Below are 21681 nucleotides of genomic sequence, written 5' to 3' on the forward strand. Positions count from 1 at the left end.
AGACAATTTATCCAACCTAATAATGTAAATAAACGAGCCCATAATGTACTAACGACTAGAAAATGCTAACAAACTTTACCCATATAAATGAAGGTGGGAAATTATCAAACAGGAAAGAATAAAAAAACAAAAACACAAACTTTGAGAACCAGCAGCTTGTTTCCAAAAAAAAAAACAATTGAGAAATGAAGACAGAAAGAAAGAAACCAACAGCTAAAGCCGCTTATGACACGATATCAGTAGGAGAATACAGTTTACAACAATGAAAATTTCCTCCAAATGTTAAATGATAACCCCTCAAATTGGAGAACGAATCCATTACTAGAACACATCTTGAAAACCTCACTCAAGACTAAAAAATAAATAACATGCTGAAAACGGGCCTCAGATTACAACGTTCTATGATGACTGGAGATTATTCAGCACAACAAGAATGGTATCGAACATGTACATAATGTGAAAGAATGAAAAGTAACACCTCAGAAAGGACAACAATGAGCAAAGTGACACAAGAAACAAAGTTAACACCAATATGTACATCACTTTACCAAATCGTATTTCATTGGTCCTGAGAACAACAAATGCTTAACCGGAACTTGGATCTATGCTCCAGTATCAGAGAGATGGAAAGCACATCAAGAGGTAAGAGTAAAATCACGCAATTAATGACAGAGTCTTCTGAGTTCCAAGATTGTGTGGCATTATTTCCCACGATTCAATTTCATCTGTTTCCTCCGGCCGGACGAAAGGCAAAGATATCTCACGGATCATCAGATCACCACAAAATGGGCATTCACTAGCTATGGCATCGTCCAACTGTGATCGGATCTGCAAACAAAAATTTTGCATGAAAGGTATTCCATGCACCACAAAAACGGTTCATTTAGAATTGAGACAACGTGAAGAAATCAGTCCACTGGTTCCTCAGGCATTAGACCACAACTATATTTGCCAATTTGCACTTTGAATATACGAAAATATGAACATCTTCTTTAGATTTTAGAAATTCCAGAATGGAAGAAACTTTAGTTTCTTATTTACTGGAAGGTAGGTAAACAAAAGCCAAAATGAAAAGAATCATTCACCAGGTTAACATTGCAACCAATTTGAAAAATAATTCATTGTTCTTAGCCTGTCAAGGGCGGAAAACGACGTCTGAAATTCAAAATCGTAATCAGACCTTATCCCCAGGAGTCATGCTTGTTATTGGTTCCTCTTCCGTTAAACCTCCATTCATTTCCTTCCTAGGTTCATTGCCCAGTAAAGTCAGCTGCTTCTGCAAATCCAATATATATTCTGCCTGCGAAATCATTGAAGCCAAAAAATTATAGGATACAGTAAGAAATGTTCAAATTAAGGGCATGCATCTGAACAAACAGGCAAACAATGACCAGAAATTTCCAGAACTTGCGATTTAAAACTCCTAAAGACATAATGTAAGAGAAGCTTTGCAAATCTGTCTTCTATCAGGTAATTAAGAATCTAACCACCAAGAGATTGTCTTGCAAATTATCTGGAGTGGAGTGTGGTTTTCAATGAGACTTCCTATTGGTTGGTTATTATCCAATCAATCAATAGATTAGCCAAAGTCTAAGCTTTAAATTCATATCAAGAATTAGGACGATGTAAACATATACAAGGGTTATCTTTTTCAACTAGATGAATGTAGGCTAAGATATGAACCATCAGGACAAGCATCCATGGCAAAACATAAAATTGAGAACCAAAGCTAATGTTCGACACAGTAACCGACAGTGTAGAAAAGTCCTGCCAAAAGATCTATGTACGTATAACGTTTGAATTTTAGTTGAAGTGAAACAAAGATAAATATCAACAATTAAATCCAACTGATGGTAACATTTCCAGTGTTTCGATAGAATATACAAAAAGAAAGCATTTTATTGGTCTTTGTTAATTTGCAGATCTCTTATCGTGTTTGATCAACATGATAACCCCTCTCCACCCCCCATTCCCAACCACAAATGATAAGAAGTGTGAACCTCCATATATAAACAAAGCAAACGTGTTTCAATGAATTCCTAAAACACCCCATGCATAAAAGTGTATAAGTATATCCATTCATCATGTCGCGCACTAGAGGTGTACGTGATCCCTTTTGATTACCTCAAACTTCAAGCAGTACTGTTCCTTCTACCAAACATTTATCAAGTTAACTGACATGTAAACACTGATAAAAACAAACCTACAGATAGATGCAATATCTAATGGTTAGTCTCTCTCAAGGTTAACAGATATAAGTTTTTCTAGCGAAATATTTTCCAGTACTTGAATAAAACAACATGGGTCCCGGTTAAGCAAATTAAAAAAAAATCATCATCTTTCTAAATTTCAAGTAAAAGTTTAAGGCAAAGGTTTCCAACTCAGGTAGAGGAAAGAGCCAGCAAAAGGAGTAGACTGCATATCCCTGAGGCCTGAACTTACTTGAGCTTCAGTAGTGCATCTAGTCACATGGGCAATCAAGCAGTTCGCATGAAAGGAATGTCCACATGGAAAGACATAAAAAGGAGCCATAGATCCAACTGAAGTATAGGTCCTAGCCATCCGGTAATCATCAGCTATATTTAATATTTTCCTTCGACACACCTGTTAAGACCACTTGAGGATGAGAATCCAACAATGCTGAAGTATCATTTCACAAGCTTAAGAAATTAGGTAAGAATATTGAAACCAGGCAATTGAAGAGCCAAGATCAGCATCATTTTGCCATAGGAGATTAAAACAAAAAGATAACCAAATTGAGCTATGTAAAGCAGAAGGCCATCCAATTGTTGGTTTCCCAGGAAGAAAACACCTCAAGCATTACAATCAAGTCGACAGCAATCTACCTTATGCAATAAAAAATTCTAAGTTTGGCACAAGTATCATGAGATCATTACCCCACATTCCTCATCTCGCTTGATGACAGCATATCGTTGTGCGAGTGCGCTGATATCACTCCTTATGTTGTCTGCACCATGCGTAGCATCATTCATCTCCTGTTTGAGTTTTTCAATTTGCTCATTGTAATCCTCCAGAGATGAGCAGATTGCCTCCTACAATATATTTAAACAATGTCAAGCTGGGATTGAAATTGAAACAGTTCTGAGGTCGCTTCCTATTTCGACATCTAGATTGATAGAAAGCAAGCAGTGAGCTTTCAACACAGGAAGTTAACCCACAGACCAGATTATGGAAAAGTTCATGACATATTGTATCCAAAATGAGTAACTAGAGCATACTTTGAAGTCATCAATCAATGCAAAATCCGGGAAAAAGGGTAAGATATCTTCAATTTTCAGAAGTCCATCAGTTTCCTTGAGAAATGCAATAGCCTTCCGGATGTTCTCCCTCTTTGTTCCTTTCTCTTGTTCGATGACATGCTTGGCAACCATAAGCCAAAGCTTCTTCCTCAAGTCTTCATCATCTTCAACCTTGTCAGCTTCAGCCATAGCAAGCTCCGGATCCACCTATTAGTAATAAGATGGAACCTTAGAAGCAGGATGAATACACAATTTAAGAAATATCAATGCCTCAGTTTTATTGCCATAGGGACTGAAGTTCTGCTCATAGAACTTTTAAGTGAGCATAAAAATGGTGCAAGCACTTCACCCCAAATAGTAACATCATGCAGACAGACTGGGAATGCTCTCCTGCTGCCTCAACAAGAGACTTAAATTTCAGCATGATCATCATGGCAAATTAATAATCTCTTACATGTATATATGAGATTGCTGACATCAAATATCAGCACGAAAAGATTACCTGTAGAGCAAGAGCAACTGCTTCTTCATGCATGGACATCATGCTGTATATGTGCACGCAGGCACGCATCCGTTTTTCCTTGAGACAAAGACGCAATGCATATTTTGGATCGTAAAAGAATTCTGGGCCATTTGGCTGCCCTTTTCCAAACTTGCATTGCAGAAATCGGAGAAGAGTGCTCTCGTCCTCCTAAAGCCATTAGAGAGAGACCTACAATATTAGATTCACAAAAAAATGGAACCTTCCTCTCCATATCTTTTCTTCAAACCAAAGAAATCCTGATTATGCTATTTGATTGAGTCAAACTCAAATGTTGGTTGGCTCACAGTCTATCATGAAATACTTTTCCCACAAGAGCAAAATGTTCATGAACTGAAAATTTGTTTTCATCAATTATAAGGTAGACAAATTAAAAGATGCACATTTATGGCAAGAATATGCGCAGTGAAATGGTATTTAAACAAAGAAAAATAATTAGAGAAAACGAGTACATATCTGTAAAATTTGGAATTGTGAAAGAAAATTTCTGCTGTAGAAAATAAAAACAATCTAACTCTAGTTCAGCTGAGAGTTTATTACTATAAGTGGGTAGTTCTTTCTGTAATTAGCTGGTCAGAATAGGGAAACAAAAAATGAAAAGAAGTAGTTGAGTACCAATCAATTTTTAGGCAATTAAAGGTGCTATGGCATAAGATGGAAATAGAGGGTTGCTGGTTGTGTATTGTTACTCACCGCTCCAGTAAAAAGTCCCTCAGAAATATACTGAAAGTATTTGAAATATATTCTACACATCCAAAAAGGAAAAAAATAGTGGATAAAGATAGAACTTGTTTAACATCTAACGAGATCTGAATACTCTGCTGAGCAAATCAACCTGCTTGGCGTACAAAGAGAGCAACAAATTGTGGACACCAGGATCCTCATTCTGCAAACGATGAACACAATACTCCAAATATTTAATCACTTCATGAGTTTCATTCCTGCATACAAAACATTAATTGATTGAACACAAAAAGAAGCATAAAAAACCTAAAAGGGTAACACAAACATAATTATCAAACCAATCAACAGTGTTCGGTTAATCATGCATTCCAAAAATAACTAATTATTTGTGACCCTAACTGATGATATATAGCTTGCAAATTTTCATTAAAATAAATCCATAAAGTAGAACTTCAACAGTAATCAATTCAATTCATGTGAAAGCATTAGGAAAGAAGCATAGGTCCAGTCTTATCAGTATCATGCAGTAAAATATCCAGTCAACAAGGCAAGCCTGTAGTCTTGCCTTATGGCAATCTTAATTTTTCCCTTTTCAAACTTATCTCGGTTGTCAATCTCCCACATAAAACTTGATCTCCACCAAACCAATTGCCTTACAAGTTATCAAGCACTTATGATAGAGCACATAATGTAATTTTGACTCATCCAAATGTGTATCAATTTTATGTTTTTCTTCATTTGTTTATGGCTTCACTTTGTCTTCATCTGCGTACATCAAAAGAACCAACCTTCAAATAAACTCAAAATAAACAATTCAAGATCTCAATAAAGATACAAGTTCAGCCCAGAGTGTCACAAATTGGAGACAACCAAATAAAACAATACCTAGTCCTAAAATTATATCAAACAAGCACCAGTTTTAGTATAAGAGTCCAAATCTAAATTGACAGGTGATGAGAGGCATATAGCAACTCCCGAATAAAAGGAATTATAAGCAGAAATAGAAAACAAGTTCACATGAAAATAAAGATACAAATTACTTTGCATGTGGTTCACTTGAATAACGCATCATTGCAGGAATCAGCTTCCTTGGATTTAGGTCTTTTGTGGTCATCCATGATTCAACAGTTTCGTATGCATCAAGCATGATAAGGTCTGGTGCAAACTTGTACTGCATACAAATCAAGGACAAACCTTAGCATTCATAATCTATCAATTTGATCAGAGAAATGAACAGGAAGGATAGAGGTTACAGAACTTATTAATGCAGATTGACAATGAATATGTCTAGAAAAGATTATCCTCCATAAGTACATACCTGAAGTTCTACAGGAACATTGGGTTTCTGAAGAACTCGCAGCGCTTTCTTTGCTTCTCCTAGCTATATAAAAAATCAACATCAGCGCTATTTGAATTTCCTAGTTCACTAACATCATAAAGATCAGTAATTTACAGTGAAGCTCACATGCTCTTTCAATAGCATAATAATATGCCTTCTCTAAACTATATCAGCTTTTCCATGAGAAATGTGAGATGCAAGCTGTTTATGATGAGCAAAAATATCATATAATGATGCAACACATACATGAGATAAAAGTTTCTCCGATAACTTTTAACCAGGCGTCAGTGCTTCAGCTAGTTATGAAGCTTTCCACAATCATATAGTGAAGGATTTACAGTTTTACTTTAAAAGATGGAATGATTGCATAAATATCAACCTTCAGTACTAAGCGCACATATCACGAACATGAATTCATGAGCCAACATTAATACATTTTGCTTAAACCATAAATATAATTGGTTTAACCAGAGGCCAGCAGCCTGTAGATTGTATTACTTCTTTAAAAAGGTGATATTCTTCCATCAGAAACTCTTCAAGAAACTTGAATATGTCAATCCCAAAATCAACAAAGGAACTTAGGAAAAAGGACCCAACACCCAAGAAAAGGAACAAACACCATCTATAAACTTGAATTCTTAATTTAGATTCTTTGTTGATTAAAAAAGCTTTGGATACAGACAGTGGTCAAATTTATTATGAAGCAGAAAAAGCTTGAAAGCATGTAAATCAAGTTTTAGCTAAAATACATCTAATTACAGGTCAACAGCATATATTAAGACCTAAAAGTAGCTAGGAATTGATGATAATTGTGTACAAATGATGGCAAAAGAAATGTAAAATCAAGATATGAGGGAGTATAAGAACTTCACAGCCATAAAGAGCCATTAACAAGCGTAGCAAAAGAAAAGGCACCTGAATATAATGATGAACCACAATCTCATATTCCTCCTTAAGACTAGCAAAGTATACCAATTCATCAACTCTACCATAGCTGCAAATTTTATAATAGACAAGTTTCAAATAGAGATCTTTGGTAAGTATATTTAAATGAAATACTAGCCTCCTAGTTAGAAAGTTTAAACGTAGCAATGCATCAAGCATAGATTTGACCTCTCGTAAAACTAATGGTGACGTAAGTAGCTATCAAAATTAAAGTCATAGACATATTAACTGCATGGGAAGCTTTAGACACTGGAGTGATGAATTTCAATGTATGGACCAAACATTAGGAAATCAATAGAATTTTTTATTTCCCAGGATCCAATAAAATCTGTGGTAAACTAAAAGTTAAAGAGAAAAGCAACAAAAGAGAAAGCACCTTTCTAGAAGTTTCATGGTGGTAGCATGATCCAATACATCCTTGGAGTCACTCAAAAAGGCACGGAATTCTGTGATGATTGATTGATACTCTGAACTCACATTATCAGACCCAGCATCATCTTCCAAAAGTAGTAGATTAATCTGATACCAAAGAAAGAATACATTGCCACAAATGAAGAACTAATGGACATTCTCTCATACATAAACACCAGTGGAGCAAAAAGTTGGTGAGCTTATGATAAAAATAGATCTCCCATCACTATAATCCTGAAGCATGGAAATGAGTCAAAGACGGAATTAACAAGTTCCAATCTCTCAATAAAGAATGCAACAATATTATGTAAAAAGACATAAAAATTACTTAGGAAATCCAGGCTACTACAAGGACTTCTTTTTTCATGATATTAGGCTGATATATAGTAAAAAAGTCCAGGCTGGATCAACTTATTGGAGCCTACTCTTCCACTACAACTTGCAGAGAAATGCTACTCTGTATAGTGGCCAAGGGGAATTTCTACACCCAAGATTTTTAAACAATTAGCATGAAGAAGTCACAAGCAATTACCATATTGGATTTCCCCAAAACATTTTCAGAGGAAGTGCCTTATAAGGAGTCCTCTTCAAAACCATTTGCAATTTTGAAGAACATTTTGTTTTTGAAATTTCCCCAGATGGGTAAATTATGCATGTACTATGAACTCAGAATCAAGCTGAACAATTGAGCATTGGTCTAGTTCACTAATGTAAACCTTCGCTCGTCCCAAACAAAGACAGTCACAGAATTTTAAAACTGCCACAAAAAGAGAGAAAACTTTTTCACAGACAAACCTTATCCAAATATAATTCAGTTGCCCATGTGGAAATCATTGTTATCTGGCATTTGTCATCTTTTGAAAAATTATCAAGCTTCCGCAACAAAAAGGTTCTTAAAGCATCCTGCAAACAGTGGAACAAATTACTAAAACAAGCAGGAAAATGCTCTGACAATCTCCATAAAGATGTAAAGAAAAATTGTGTTACCTGTTCGCCTATGCTAATAAACTTCAAAGTTATCTCTTCAAATGACAATGCAAAGTTAATCTGCAGCAAAATGAAGTTTGTGGAGTTACGAGAATGACCTTATCTGCCAAAGTAAATAAGTATGGGAAAGGTCTGATAAACGACCACCTCATCTAAAAGCTTAAGCTGTTAAAGATTTATCATTTAATATTTTAACATGCCCCCCACGTGCAAACCTAGCATGTGAAACCTTTCTTCAATAAATGGGTGGAATGAGGGATTCGAATTCAGGACATCTTGTTTGGCCCGGCTCTCGTACCATGTTAAATGACCACTTCATACAAAATCTTAAGCAATCATTTAATATTTAATATTTTAAAAAGGTCCATTTCCCTTCTGAATTGCACTTCTGGATTGCAGTAGGATTGTACCATTAAGCCCAGAATAGCAAACACCAAGGGTATGGTGAAGCACAGAGAAAAGAGTGGACGAATAAAGTTCTCCACCCAGAGGTACTTGGGGAAACTATTCAAAGTAATTTCTTACTTGACTGTACTGGTTTCCTACCAGATGTTTGACCAAAGTAATACAAGTGACTATAAACTAAGAAAATTATCAATTCAAGGCAGTTGAACAAAACCAATGAACTGCTCTATTGCACATTCAACAAGTTCACCCAAGGTACATCCCCTACTTTGGTTGAACTAATATCCTCATCTTACATGTAGATATCCCTACCTCAAAGAACAGATAACTGGATATACTGATAACTTCCTGATCAAAATTTCCAGTATGACTAAAAACAATATGATATCATCATGAATATGAATATTTTGTTACTAATCTCATGACTTCATGAGCTTCTTCACTACTTGATTATTCCAGTATAGAAAAACTCACTCAAGCTTGCACAGAAAGAAACTAGATAGGGGTTGTGGTCCTTTAAACTGCAATATCTGTAATGGTGACGCTACTGATGCGGTTTTTCTGTTATCATGTTGGTACTGATTTAGGGTGAAAGGTCTGCTATGCAATGCATCTCCAATATTAAAGAGTAACCATTATATCACAATTTTAGCTTGGAACTGGAATTATGTGCAGCATATACATGTATGTGCTGACAATGAACCAGAATAACCAGTTGTTATGCACAAATAAAACACCCATATCAGCCTGGTGGTTGGCCTAGTGCAACCTTGGGGAATATGTAGGCAAGTAGAAGGTCTGCTGCAAACATATTTATTCAAAGAAGAAAAGGTAATGACTGATTAAGAAATACAGTCTTCGTTGAAGTTTATAATACATTAAAACCTGATTCGCAGTGTCAGTCACACCAACAACTGATTCTACAATTTATATCACGCAAATGTAAATTATCATATAGCTGAGATTCTTTTCATGTAATAATCCTCACCAGAGCAAACCAGCTCCAAAAACAATTTATAGAACTTCTTACCAAACATATCCAGATTAAAAATATAGAAATTTGAAGAATTGCATATAGGTGACACAGCTTTGACAAACAGCAAGTATGGAGAGAGCCACTTCCAAGTGACAACTTTCATGAATAGAAACTATGGAGAAAGCCAGAAATGTAAATCCAATTAATGTGCTGATACATTCTGATAACCCATATTGGCAGTGGTTCTAAACTAATAAAGTTTCTATGTAAACGGTCTGTCTCCATTTGTAGTACATAGTCAGAAAACGCACAGGTTCTTGGATGGCCATTGCACTATTCGAAGGGCAAAGATCAATTACCTTCGCATAAAAAGACGCTGCTCTGAGAAATTCCTTTGCGGTAAAAGCTGCTTCAGCCTGCATCACAATATTCCAATCATGACAGTATAAGCAAGATGCATCACTAACTTTTTACAGTTAAATTTATGGAGGGAATTAAGAATGAAACTCCAACATGTCAAGTATTGTAGAATAATCATCATACCTGCACCAGGTAAACTTGATCTCTTTGGAGGGCATCACGACAATTTGCCAAAGCCGCAGCATATTCCTTTAAGTCTAAATACACTTTCCACATGTCTCGGCCTTCATCATTCACAGATACCTATGTTAACATTTTCAGATAAAAGATCATAAGCTTTATATATGATGCAGTGGTTGATGCATAATAAGCAATGTCAGATAATGTCACCAATGATGCACCTGAAAGATGGAATTCTGGTCATATGCATAGAAAAGCCCAGCAGATGCATCACTGCATAAACCAAGAACACCCCTTGAAACTGCATCAGGTGTTTGATCAAAGGTAAGCTCCTCAACGATCTGTTCACTAATCCTATTTACAACCTACAAAGTGTTTTAAAGAACAGAATTATCTATAGTCAGGGGTGGGAGGCGCTAAATGAAATGAAAAAGAATACTCACATAAACAGAACATAGAAAAGAAGACAAATTTTAGGAATTGATAGATGAGACAAAAGCAAACAAAGAAGTATTACTGCTCGAAACCCTAATAGAATAAGTTAGATGAACAAAGAACCAGTGTCAATTATAGAAAGCACAATACTTGCTACAGAATAGAATAGTATGTCGTTATTAACTCATCAGCTTATTGTAAGATTAAATAATTTCACCTCTTCAAAGAGCAGTGGATATACCTAACCTTTAAGTGAATCTAACATCAGCTTTGATAGGTTAAAATGGCCAGTTAAGTTGTTGATTGCAATGGGAGGGAAATGGCACTATCCTGTTAATCAGATGTGTTGCTTTATACACATAAGAATCTGCTCTTCAAATTATGGAAGGAATGTCCATTTACCTCTGTATTTGTCAAAGTTTATTGAAGAATAATATGTAAATCACACTTTTTTTTATAAGTAAAACTAAGGGTGGATCAGTCATTTTTGGTTGAAGAAGATAACTTTTGAATCCTAAGTGTATCACCATATAACAACATTTTATTTCTATTTAAGTGGAAAATGTCATAATAGGTTAAAATTGACTGAAAGGTGTATACTTTTCAAGCTGGATACACAGAAAACTGGTGGAATTTCTTATATCCTTAGATTCATATATAGAGGATATTTTCCACAGTTAACAATAGAATGAATTCAGAAAACGGACCAACAGGGAAAAAGTTGGTTAGTGACCCTTGGACCTTCTGCTGATAGGATATTTTATCAATATGATGACCAACAGAAATCAACCATTGCAAAATCCAGAATGTCTCATTAGCAAACTCTAATAATCTGTTTGTTTACTGAAGTATCTATACCCCCTATTATTCACAGAATCCTGATTGACAATATTTGGTAATGCTTGGTAAGGATAGAGCCTGACTGCATACTCAGCCATTATAACTGTAGTTGTTTCGACAGAGAATTAGTTCCAGTTGAACATATTATAATAGGTGACAACAGCTGCGGAAAAATATCAATCACGATAAATTACTCTGGACACACCTTAACCTTGTTCCCAACCAGGAGAAGGAAATGAAACTCAGACACTGCCAAGGAGCTAGGTTTGACCAGCACACCTTCACCTAATATCGAGTAATTCAAAAGAGCCTTGTTCTCCACAAAGTTTTCATCCCCGTTTGGTGAACTAACATGAAACTTTCAAAATGTTAGTAACAAAATACAGGAAACAAAACTTGTACCAAAGTAAAACACTTGAAAGGAGTAGAAGTCAGAAGTTCAATTATCTACCTGCGTGGTGCTCCAAAATGAAGGCCACCGTGATAGATTCCTGCTCCAGATAGCCATGCAAAATGTATTGCTCTTCTCTGTTTAATAAAAAAATGCAGCTCACTGCAAGAAGGGCACATCAATTTCACATTCACTTCAAATAAAAGCAATTAATAACATGCACATAAAATACCATTCAGCACCCCTGATTGTCAGCCCCAACAATTCTAATTCATGCAAGTGATTATCATATAAAAGTTTCTTTATCACTTCATGATCTAAATTAAGAAATACAATAAATTAAACTCTGGCACTATAACAATGATGTTGAAAAAGTTATAGGTCGCCTTGTCAAAACAGAACCAGGGTAATAGCCAGACTTGTTTGTCTGAGAAGAGAATACAAATAGCTTATATTTCCTTTTACCAGAAACCTTGGAAGTTTGGGCATGTGAATTGAGTGAATGTGTTCATCCATATCCCTTGAGGCTCAACAAAATCCTCAGGTGCCTCTCTATTTGGGCATACTAGGTCCTTGAAGATGCTTTTACACCAGTATCTGATACAGAAGGGTGTTGGCATGGAACTTAAGCACTTGCTTCTCCAGCCGGATAGTCATAAGCATCTCTTATGGGTCATAGGAAGATAAAGAGGAGCTGGCATCAGATTAACCTTAGTGCCAGAGTCATATAAGCTGATTAACAAGAAGGCTGCAAATGGCCTGTATTTTTATCAACACATGCAAAAAATAGCAGCTAAGTATCTAGTTATGCAGTAATACTAAAATTCAATAATTCTAGGGCAGACAAGACATATGCTAATGCAAATCTGTAACCTTATGTATCTGCTCCAGCAATGTACAATTTGCTTCTCCCTCTACTTAATATCATCTCACTCTCAAATCTACTTACATACTTAAGGGGGCACAAGATGGACTTTTCTGAAGTGATAACTAGGACACTCATTTGGACTATATTGACAATGGGAAACTTGACATTCAGAATAGAAGGTTGAGCTTGCAGAGTGTTATGAGTGATGCACCACCGAGATGGACATACAAATAAACGTGTCTTACTAGCCACTGTCACTTAATATTAGTTTTCCGAACCCCCAGAGGGTGACTTTTCCTCTAGTTGGTAAAACGGCCAAACTTCCTGATGTTTCCATTTTACACATATCTTACAACAGGCTGGGTAAAGTTCCATTAGATCAGAAAACCTAGCTTCATAGAAGCCCTCTCTAATATAGACAGACATCTTTCCATGACCCAATTTGTTACTTTCAGGATCATTATTATTAAGAATCTAAAATAAGTAATACCAAACAGTAAAAAGGTATTTAATAATGTCCCATAGGAGAATCATGTCTTCACAGTGCTTCATGCCGATGGAGTACCCTCTATGCAATATGATAATCCTAACATCAAAAACTAGTGTTAGTAAGCTCTAATTCTAAGAGCACACGCAGAAATTTCAGAGTTATAGCTGCCACTAGAACAATACACAGCAGGATTTCCACATTGAAAAGTTGGCATACGAAAAAAATATAATCCCATCTCAAATAAAGTAAGGCCCATACTTATCCTTCCTTGCACAAGCAAACATTGTGTCTTCCTTCAAATAAAATTCAAGCAAAGCAAAAGGTAGGGAAAATGATCTTCCAGGTAGGAAAGTCGTCTAGCTTTTCATCAGCAACAAATAGGTTCATATGGAAATCATTTTACTGTTAAACAACACATAACATAGGAATATCTCATAAACTCACTACTGTAGTGTGCCATGGTTAATTTTCATGGGGACAAAGACGACATAACTCTTTACCTTGAAGAGAACCCTGATTTCTAAGAGAGAGACTGATGGACCTAATCTTAACTGCTAATACTGTTTGTGCACACATAAAAGATCAAGTAATCACCTTTCAAGATATATTCACTTTCAGAGCAATCATCCTGATGTAGAAACGACCAGGACCAAATTATTTGTAAATAAATAATACTGCATTATTGAAACAGCATATTAGTAACAATGTAAACTGGCACCAAGCACTTGCCTGTTAGCTATTTCACCAGGAAGTTCCATGAAGTGAACAGCACGTTCTGCATAGCTAGCAAAAACAGACTGCAGAAAGGATGTGAACGGAAGGGCATGAGTATTCTGAAATGGTTGGTTAAAAATCTTCAATAGGTACCTCTTCTTCAACAGGTACTCATAAATAAGAATTGTAGAAAAACTATAGATGATATCAGGTGCTGGATGGAGCGAAAGACAACAAAGCTAATGAATGATATTCTAGGCAAAACAATTAAAACAAATTACACGAGGATAACTGGCAGCAATTTTAAATATTAAAAAAATATGAATCAGTCAACGGCTTATAATCTCACTTCCATATTCTCCCTTGTTAGCAATATACTTACAGACATTTGATTAAAGGGTAAGGGTGAGATTATAAATGGAACACCTGACTGAAGACTCATGCTAAGATTTTTAATGTGACACAAAGTTAATCAGCATAAAAAAAAGTTCCTAGAGGATGTACTTGTTTACTCAGTGGTATTCACATCAACTAGATAAGTGCATAAAAAATTAGACCTGAACTTAAACCAGACTAATCATCGACTCTCATGCAGCTATAAGTACCTTGTGTTGCAAAAGAAAATTACACCCATGTACAATACGATGTTTGCTGCCTTAACTTATGTAATATAAGGTGTTGGAGTCAATAATGTAAGGATCTTTGGTCCAACAGGACAAGACCAAAAAGCATATAAAAAGCAAAAATAAAACAAAAACAGGTCTGAAGCTGTGGCAGAAAATATATATGATGTGGACAGACAAGGTTTCACATCCATAATCAATTAAGAAATCTGCTGGATGCTAATCAGAGCCTCGTGCTAATTCCAGTCTGGTCAAAAGTCACGTTCTACTATTAATCTGAACTTTAGAAAGTTCTAGATATTGAATAGTTGCTTGGAAAGATTCCAAAATTTCACATAAAGAATGTTATTATGAGTCACGGCATAATTTGCACTTCCAAATGCAGAACTACTGCACCACTAGAAACTGATAGGAGAAAAGTCAATTTAAACTTACCTCCAATGAACCTATTCCTGTGAAAGAATAAAGTCGGGTGGGAGTAACAGCCATCACGTAATATCTAGTTCCATTATTTGTGCCTGTTGTTTCCATCTGCAACATGGAATTAAAATAGTAAGTCCATGACATGGCCTGAATGACAGGAGCAAAAGAGTCAACTTCTGCAGATAGAAGGTTACATATAGAGCAAAAGAAACTTTCGTATGACAAGTGAATGTAGTAAAAAATTAATACTTTCTGATTTCATTAGTGGCCACACCTACGCATCCGCATGTTACCAGTAGTGAGGACCACTGGAACAAAGAAAACAATATCAAACCAGAGACAGACAATTTAAATTATCCTTAAAATTCCGACCCCTTGAGCAAACGAAATACAAAAATACACACACTGCTCTAACAGCAAAACTCTTATTCCTGCCTAAAACCAGTCCATCTATCACTAATTTGTGTCATCCTTGAGTACAACATATCACGAGTTCAAACTTGCACCATTGATCCATAACTCTACCATTAATTTTGGAAGGCCAAGTTAGTCATTTATATTTAACGCATCAACACAGTTTTCTATAGTAGAGGCTTCCTGAACTCGTGAGTTTAACAAGGATTTATAGAAACTAGATTATCGCTTAATCCATAGACACAAATATTTCATCCTTAACACAGTTTAGGCATATTAAATCCCCCATTGACAATAAATAAAAAAGGTGACCGAAGAAGAATAAATGAGAATGTATAGAACCTGCAATCCCGTGAAAGCTTCAGGAAGTTCATTGAGTTCAAATAAAAATTTGATGTACTTTTCTCTCTTTTCCTTCTCCTCTACAGAAACTTCATAAAGTTGGCCATTGTCTGTGCCAAGAATAATTTCCCTTGTGGAAGCTGTAAAAGGCATCAAATACAAAAGATTCTGATCAAATCTCCAGAGAGAGATGCATGACAATTAAATACGAGCCGTGCGCTACTACTTTACCTTCTGTAATATGCTGCCTATTCCAGGCAACAGCATTCACGATAAGACCTTTGAATTTGGTCAGAATGCGAGGCTTAGACCATTTTGCATGTGTGTAAAATGTATCAGAAGTTCCACCACCAACTACAGTGGCAATACAATGACTACCTCCTGGATCAACAAACACCCTGTGGATTGATTGTTCCCCAGCTCTCCCCACAGAGAGATCAATATCTACTCAATTGAACCAAAACAAATCAATAAATCAGATTATTCCAAATTGGAATTCGATTGCAACTGAAGCTAATCTTGTATATCAAAAAAAGCAGAAGAAAAGTTCAAATGAAATAGATTCATTGTCCATCTAATTCATCTTCTTAAGTTCTAAAAGGTTCAGCTCAGCAAAGTGCGGAACCTGTGAAACCAAGTAGTCTCAATTGAGTTAACATAAATATACCAAGGATCAAATATAAATTGCATTCAGTTATACAAGAGTGCAATGCGATGCAAAGTTGCTTTACTCAATCTTGGATGAGCAATTAAATGGTGTTTTCAGGTCCAGACAACAAAGAAAAACTTGATGGTGAACAATCCACTGTTTATGTAAACCAACAAATTCATATAAATCTTACTTCTTCAGTCTTAATACATCAAAACTTAAGCTATAAATTAGGAGTACAAACACACGCCAAAATTTACCCAACTACCCCTGCATATTGGCATTTCTACTTACTACACAGTAAAAATTAAAGAAATTGCTTTCAGTTACACATAAAGAAAAGCAATTTAACTGTGAATAAATTGGCCTGATGATCTGGAGCCCAGGTATTATATAGATAACACCAATGCAACCAAATTAACTAAAGCACATGCACAGAAAGTTTGATGCAGAAATATTCAGCATTTCCGCATAAGCAATGCAATTATGGTCAAACTGCGGGAAACATCACAGTGTTTCAAACATAAACAAAAACAATGCGTTACAATTCAAAAATAGCAGAACCAATTAACTCGATCGAAAACCCACCAAACGAATCGCCAACACCAAAATCGTGCCGGATGACCCACCCTTTGCTGGTTCCCAACACAATGACGTCATTTCCGGCGGCCATACAAGTAATCTGCCCCCGTCCTTTAGCGGCGTACCTTTCCAGCAGGTCCACCGAGAAGACCTGCCGCCTCCGCTCCATCATTTCCTCTCAAACTCAATTATTAATCAACGGCGGAATAGAATCGGACCCAATTGCACTTCTAATAATCTTGATCACTGATTGAACAATTGAAGCGAAATCATAATTCTAGGTAAGGTATTGTAATTGGCACAAAGTTCAGCTCTGGAGGTTTACTCTTCTATGCGTTGGATCGTTTCCTCTGTCGGAATTATGGAGAGAGAGCTAAATTGTAACAGTAAGACCTCTGCTTTTTGTTTTACAGTACCATTTTACCTTACGCAGAAAATTTTAAATATAATTTCAGATAATAATTATAATTATATATAAGTGTATAATAATATCTGTTATATATAAATTTTATTTGATATTTATATATGTTTGAGAAGATAAATTATGGTTTTCCACATCTTTTATTTTTCAAACAATGTCATAATTTTATACTTTCAATTGTCTTTTCTTCAATATTTAAGGGAGAAACTCAATAAATTAAATTTATTATGTTATCAATTTATTACTTATAAATATAATCATGCCAAAAAAAATAATTATTCTTTATATAAACTGAAAACACTATGATTTAATTCCGCAAATATTTAGATATTTCGTGTAGTTAAATTAGTAGTCTTTTGGCAGAATAAAAATATTTATGGAAAAGAACGATAATAAAATAAAATCCACATCTTAAAAAGAAGCATAATTTAAAAAATTGCATTATATGACAGGTTTAATTTTTAAAAGAAAATCTATAATAACTTAAATAAGATGAAATTATATGAAAATCCACTACAAAATAATAATAATAATAATAATAATTTTTTGGAACGTGATTTTTAAATGGATTTTAAGTTATTTGCAATGAGATGTCAAAATTTGAAACGAATTTTGTAACGGTCAATTGCCCGTTCATGTTAATGAAGTTTTGAAAACTTTGTAACGGATTTAGTAAATTCATTGGAAATTTGATGCAAATGCAAATTTTTTAATGATTTGCAAACTCAATACATAAGTTGTCCGATATTCATAAAAAACTAATTTGAAAATCTGACAAATTTTGTAACTGATTTTGAAATGATTTTCTTTTAAACTTTTCTTGCGCGTCTTCAAACGACTTTTGTAACATATTTTTATTGAATTTAATATTAATTTAATTGAATTGCAATAATTTTTGTGGTAAATTTTGGAACTATACAGTTTGTAAGTTACAACGCCTTTTAGAACAGGGTTTGTAACATTTTTTGCGGCAATTTTCATGGTATATGCTGTTAAATTTTGTTATAATACCCAATGCAAAATTCGCTACAAAAAATTACTTTTGTTTTACTTTAAAATAATTATTTTCTTAATTTTAATTACATAGCTAATTTAATATTTCTTATTATAATAATTTATTTGAATTTGTGTAAAATTTATTTTTTTTAAATTCTCAAATTTGGAATATTTAAATAAGTTCGAATGCTATTAAATATCAAAAGCATAAGTAATGACTTTATATATATTAACTTAAAAAGATTATTGAAATACAACTTATAAAAAAGGTGCCTAATTTAAATCGAGCTCCCCATACTCAGCATCTTCTTGTGCATCATGCTCTGGGGTCAAGTTCTGTATTGAAGGCTAGGACCGGTCGGACATTGGAAGAATGGATATATGCTTTATCATGTGCATCATCATCTTCTCTATCATTGTAATCTGGTCCTACAGCTAAACGGTGTTTGTACATAGGTGTGCTGGTCCTATAGTCGAGGTGTGGGGCTCTAAACACAGACCGAAGACACATCCCTTGTTTCAGCCCCCAACTACCTAGGTCTAGAGATCATGCTCAGTAAGGGCCACCAAGCCTACAGAAGAAGTTGGAAGATCTTGCCCATAAGAAGGGTGCCTGGGCCTGTTGGTCCTCCATCATCTTTTGAAAGATCTCTATGAGAATCGAAAAACTTAATCAGTAAATGAAGAGCAATTTAATTAGAATTAAAATCAAAACGAGTTTTGATAGTACTTACCGCCACCTCCTCTATCCTTGGTTATTTCAGTTCCCGTTAGCTTTCTTCTTGTAGAATTTGGAGAAGCGTTCCATCTACTCAGGTGACCGATTGAGCTATGTCTCTTGTGCAACAAAAGAAAAACGTACGTAAAGGTCTAATTTTTTAAGTAAATATTATTCATAACATATATTTTTCTAAAAAAAGTTTAGCAGTTTCTATTTGTCCTAAAGGAGGATGATCCCCGTAGTACACAATAGCCATGACATCTGGGTTAGCCGAGCGATTGGCCTTATTCTTCGCCACCTCTTCCTTGAAATCTGGGCTGGCCTAGTACTCCTGCAGCTAGCGCCATACCTTGTTAGCTAGCCACAACAGTTGGACCAGCATGTCCCTAACCTCAGCGAACCTTCAACAGAAACTTACCAACGAAAATCTACAACACTTTGAACATCGCACCGTCACTGTAGTCTCCTAGTAAGTTAAGCTAAAATACACAAGGCAAAAAAGAAAACTATAAGTAATAAAATAAAATTTCAAAAAGTAATTAAAAATTTTTAAATTGTCAAATCGGAACTGCTGGTGCTCCAGTGTGATCTCCTTCTTATAGGACTAGGGATAGGAAAATGATAGCGCAACGCAGCCCTAATGGTTGTGTGCAAAACTCAATCTGACCTAAAAAAATAATTAATTAATTATCCATTCAAAAAATACAACCGAAAAAATTTATAGTAATTCTTTTTCTTACCTCGCGTCAAAGAGGCTAATGTACGTATGGGCAGCCAGTAGTGGTAATGGTGGTGGTGGTATAGAGGATAAGCGAGGGGATGTCGTGACTAATGGTGAGGCGACCAACTCCCCAGCTTATGATGTACCTGAAGTGGTCAAATCCACTACCGGGGTCTGAGACGTTGACACGGGCTTCGGTTGTGGGGGTATTTGCTTGATGGCATCGAGCAACGGGATGTTTACCTCCACTTTGCGGAACATTTCAAGGATCTCTTTTTCCTCCTCTTCCTTCTTCGCTTTGGTGAATCTCTCTGGGAATGGTGCTCTAGTTACCAAAGGCTGCGGATGGTCCACTTCGTGTTTGGTTTGTTCTTGTTGGACCTCAATTTCTTTTTCCGGCTTTCTTTTCACACCGTGCCCACGTTTGGTGTCATCTTCGTTCACATGTTCCTGCAATTCTTTTCCACTACGAAGCGTAATAGCACTAATATTTTGTCTAGGGTTAATGACAGATTGAGAAGGTAGCTTACCTTGAAACTCTAGCTTACCAACAGACGACGCCAGCTGACTGATTTGAGATTCTAGATTTTGAATGCTCGCCTGAGTCTGTTGTTGAAATTGTTGGAAGCTCGCCTAGGTCTGTTGCTGGAATTGTTGGGTCTGTTGCTGGAATTGTTGTGTGTTGGTCACTAGTGCTTTCATCATATTTTCGAGAGATGTGTTCGGCGTGGGGTTAGGCTGTGGAGGTGGTCGGTATTGGAGTTTTTGAAAGTGTTGGTTGCCGTAATTCAGATTCGGGTGGTCCCTCCATCCGGGGTTGTATGTGTTGGAGAAAGGATCATATCGTCTCTGTTGTTGTCCAGCGAATCCTCCTACGGTGTCGGCATGTTCGGTAGTTGATTCTTGAAGAGTTGGGCACATGTCGGTAGCGTGCCCCGTTAAGGTGCAGATACCACACGCTTTGACTTGTTGATAAGTATTTGTAACAACTTTTTCAACAACAGTGGTGAGTTGATTTAAACGTTCTTCAAGATTACTTACCTCGTTGCTTTTCCTAGGTGGATCATCGTGTCTAATCCCAAATTGTTGCGTGTTGGACGCCATGATCGAGATTAGTTTACGCGCCTCGGTGGGGGTTTTGTCGACTAATGCTCCGCCACTTGCCGCATCTATTAGTTTCCTATCCATATTTGATAGACCTTCATAGAAATACTGGATCAACATGTGGTTCGGGATTTGATGATGGGGGAAACTTTCCACTAGCCGATTGAATCTTTCCCAATATTCGAAAAGACTTTCTCCCTCGAATTGTCGAATCCCGCAGATCTCCTTCCGGATCGTTGTGGCTCTTGAGGCAGGGAAATATTTCTCAAGAAACTGCCTCTTGAGATCATTCCATCTTGTAATGAATCCTGAAGGTAGAAAGTACAACCAATCCTTCGCTTGGTCGGCAAGGGAGAATGGGAATGCTCTCAGTTTGACTTGTTCTTCGCTTATGCCTTGTGGTCGCATTTCGGAGCATACTACATGGAATTCTTTCAGATGCTTGTGTGGATCTTCACCTGCGAGGCCACGGAAAGTGGGAAGTAAATGAATAGATTTTAGTTCAAAATTTACCTCCAAGTCAGGGTACTCAATGCACAGTGGCTGCTGATTCAGATCGGGCGACGTCATGTCATTAATCGATCTTTCAGGAATCAAAGCCATTATCTCTTCTTCGGATTCGCTTAGGGATTCCTCAAACTCCAAAGTTATGTCTTCTTCGTCTTCGTATGGAGCGGATGTTCCTTCCGATTGTTGCTTAGTCTCCCGACGAAGTCTTCGTGCGATTTTTTCGATTTCGGGGTCGTATACCAATTTACCTGTACGAGAAGACCTTGGCATTAGTGGTGATAAAAATCAAGTAAAATAAAGAAATATACTTAAAAATGCTAATCCCCGGCAACGGCGCCAAAATTTGATG

At 36.1% G+C, this 21681-nt stretch overlaps 1 protein-coding gene across 1 annotated transcript; it reads right to left on the minus strand.

The window, feature by feature from the left end:
• Positions 1–198: 198 nt before the first annotated feature.
• Positions 199–17260, minus strand: LOC105157239 (zinc ion binding protein). Its single transcript, XM_011073592.3, has 23 exons — positions 16866–17260; positions 15860–16072; positions 15629–15768; positions 14885–14980; positions 13842–13909; positions 11815–11916; positions 11569–11710; positions 10310–10453; positions 10092–10211; positions 9908–9964; positions 8168–8227; positions 7976–8083; positions 7146–7288; positions 6740–6818; positions 5804–5866; positions 5526–5656; positions 4637–4742; positions 3763–3951; positions 3240–3467; positions 2898–3053; positions 2443–2604; positions 1181–1300; positions 199–828 (listed from the first exon to the last, which is right to left on the minus strand). The coding sequence occupies exons 1-23, from the start codon at positions 17029–17031 to the stop codon at positions 655–657; spliced, it is 2967 nt and encodes a 988-aa protein (XP_011071894.1). The 5' UTR covers positions 17032–17260; the 3' UTR covers positions 199–654.
• Positions 17261–21681: the final 4421 nt, after the last annotated feature.

This window comes from Sesamum indicum, linkage group LG3 (assembly GCF_026168435.1).
Source record: "Sesamum indicum cultivar Baizhima isolate 11 linkage group LG3, ASM2616843v1, whole genome shotgun sequence".
In the NCBI taxonomy this organism is placed as follows: domain Eukaryota; kingdom Viridiplantae; phylum Streptophyta; class Magnoliopsida; order Lamiales; family Pedaliaceae; genus Sesamum; species Sesamum indicum.

What these genes read in the sequence shown, in the direction of transcription:
- LOC105157239 (XM_011073592.3), bottom strand. Translation starts at nt 17,031, where the DNA reads ATGATGGAGCGGAGGCGGCAGGTCTTCTCGGTGGACCTGCTGGAAAGG. An exon ending in TGGTGTTGGCGATTCGTTTG is followed by an intron (nt 16,073 to 16,865) that starts GTGGGTTTTCGA and finishes TCAATTGAGTAG; the next exon opens with ATATTGATCTCTCTGTGGGG. An exon ending in TTATTAGCATAGGCGAACAG is followed by an intron (nt 8,084 to 8,167) that starts GTAACACAATTT and finishes CACTGTTTGCAG; the next exon opens with GATGCTTTAAGAACCTTTTT.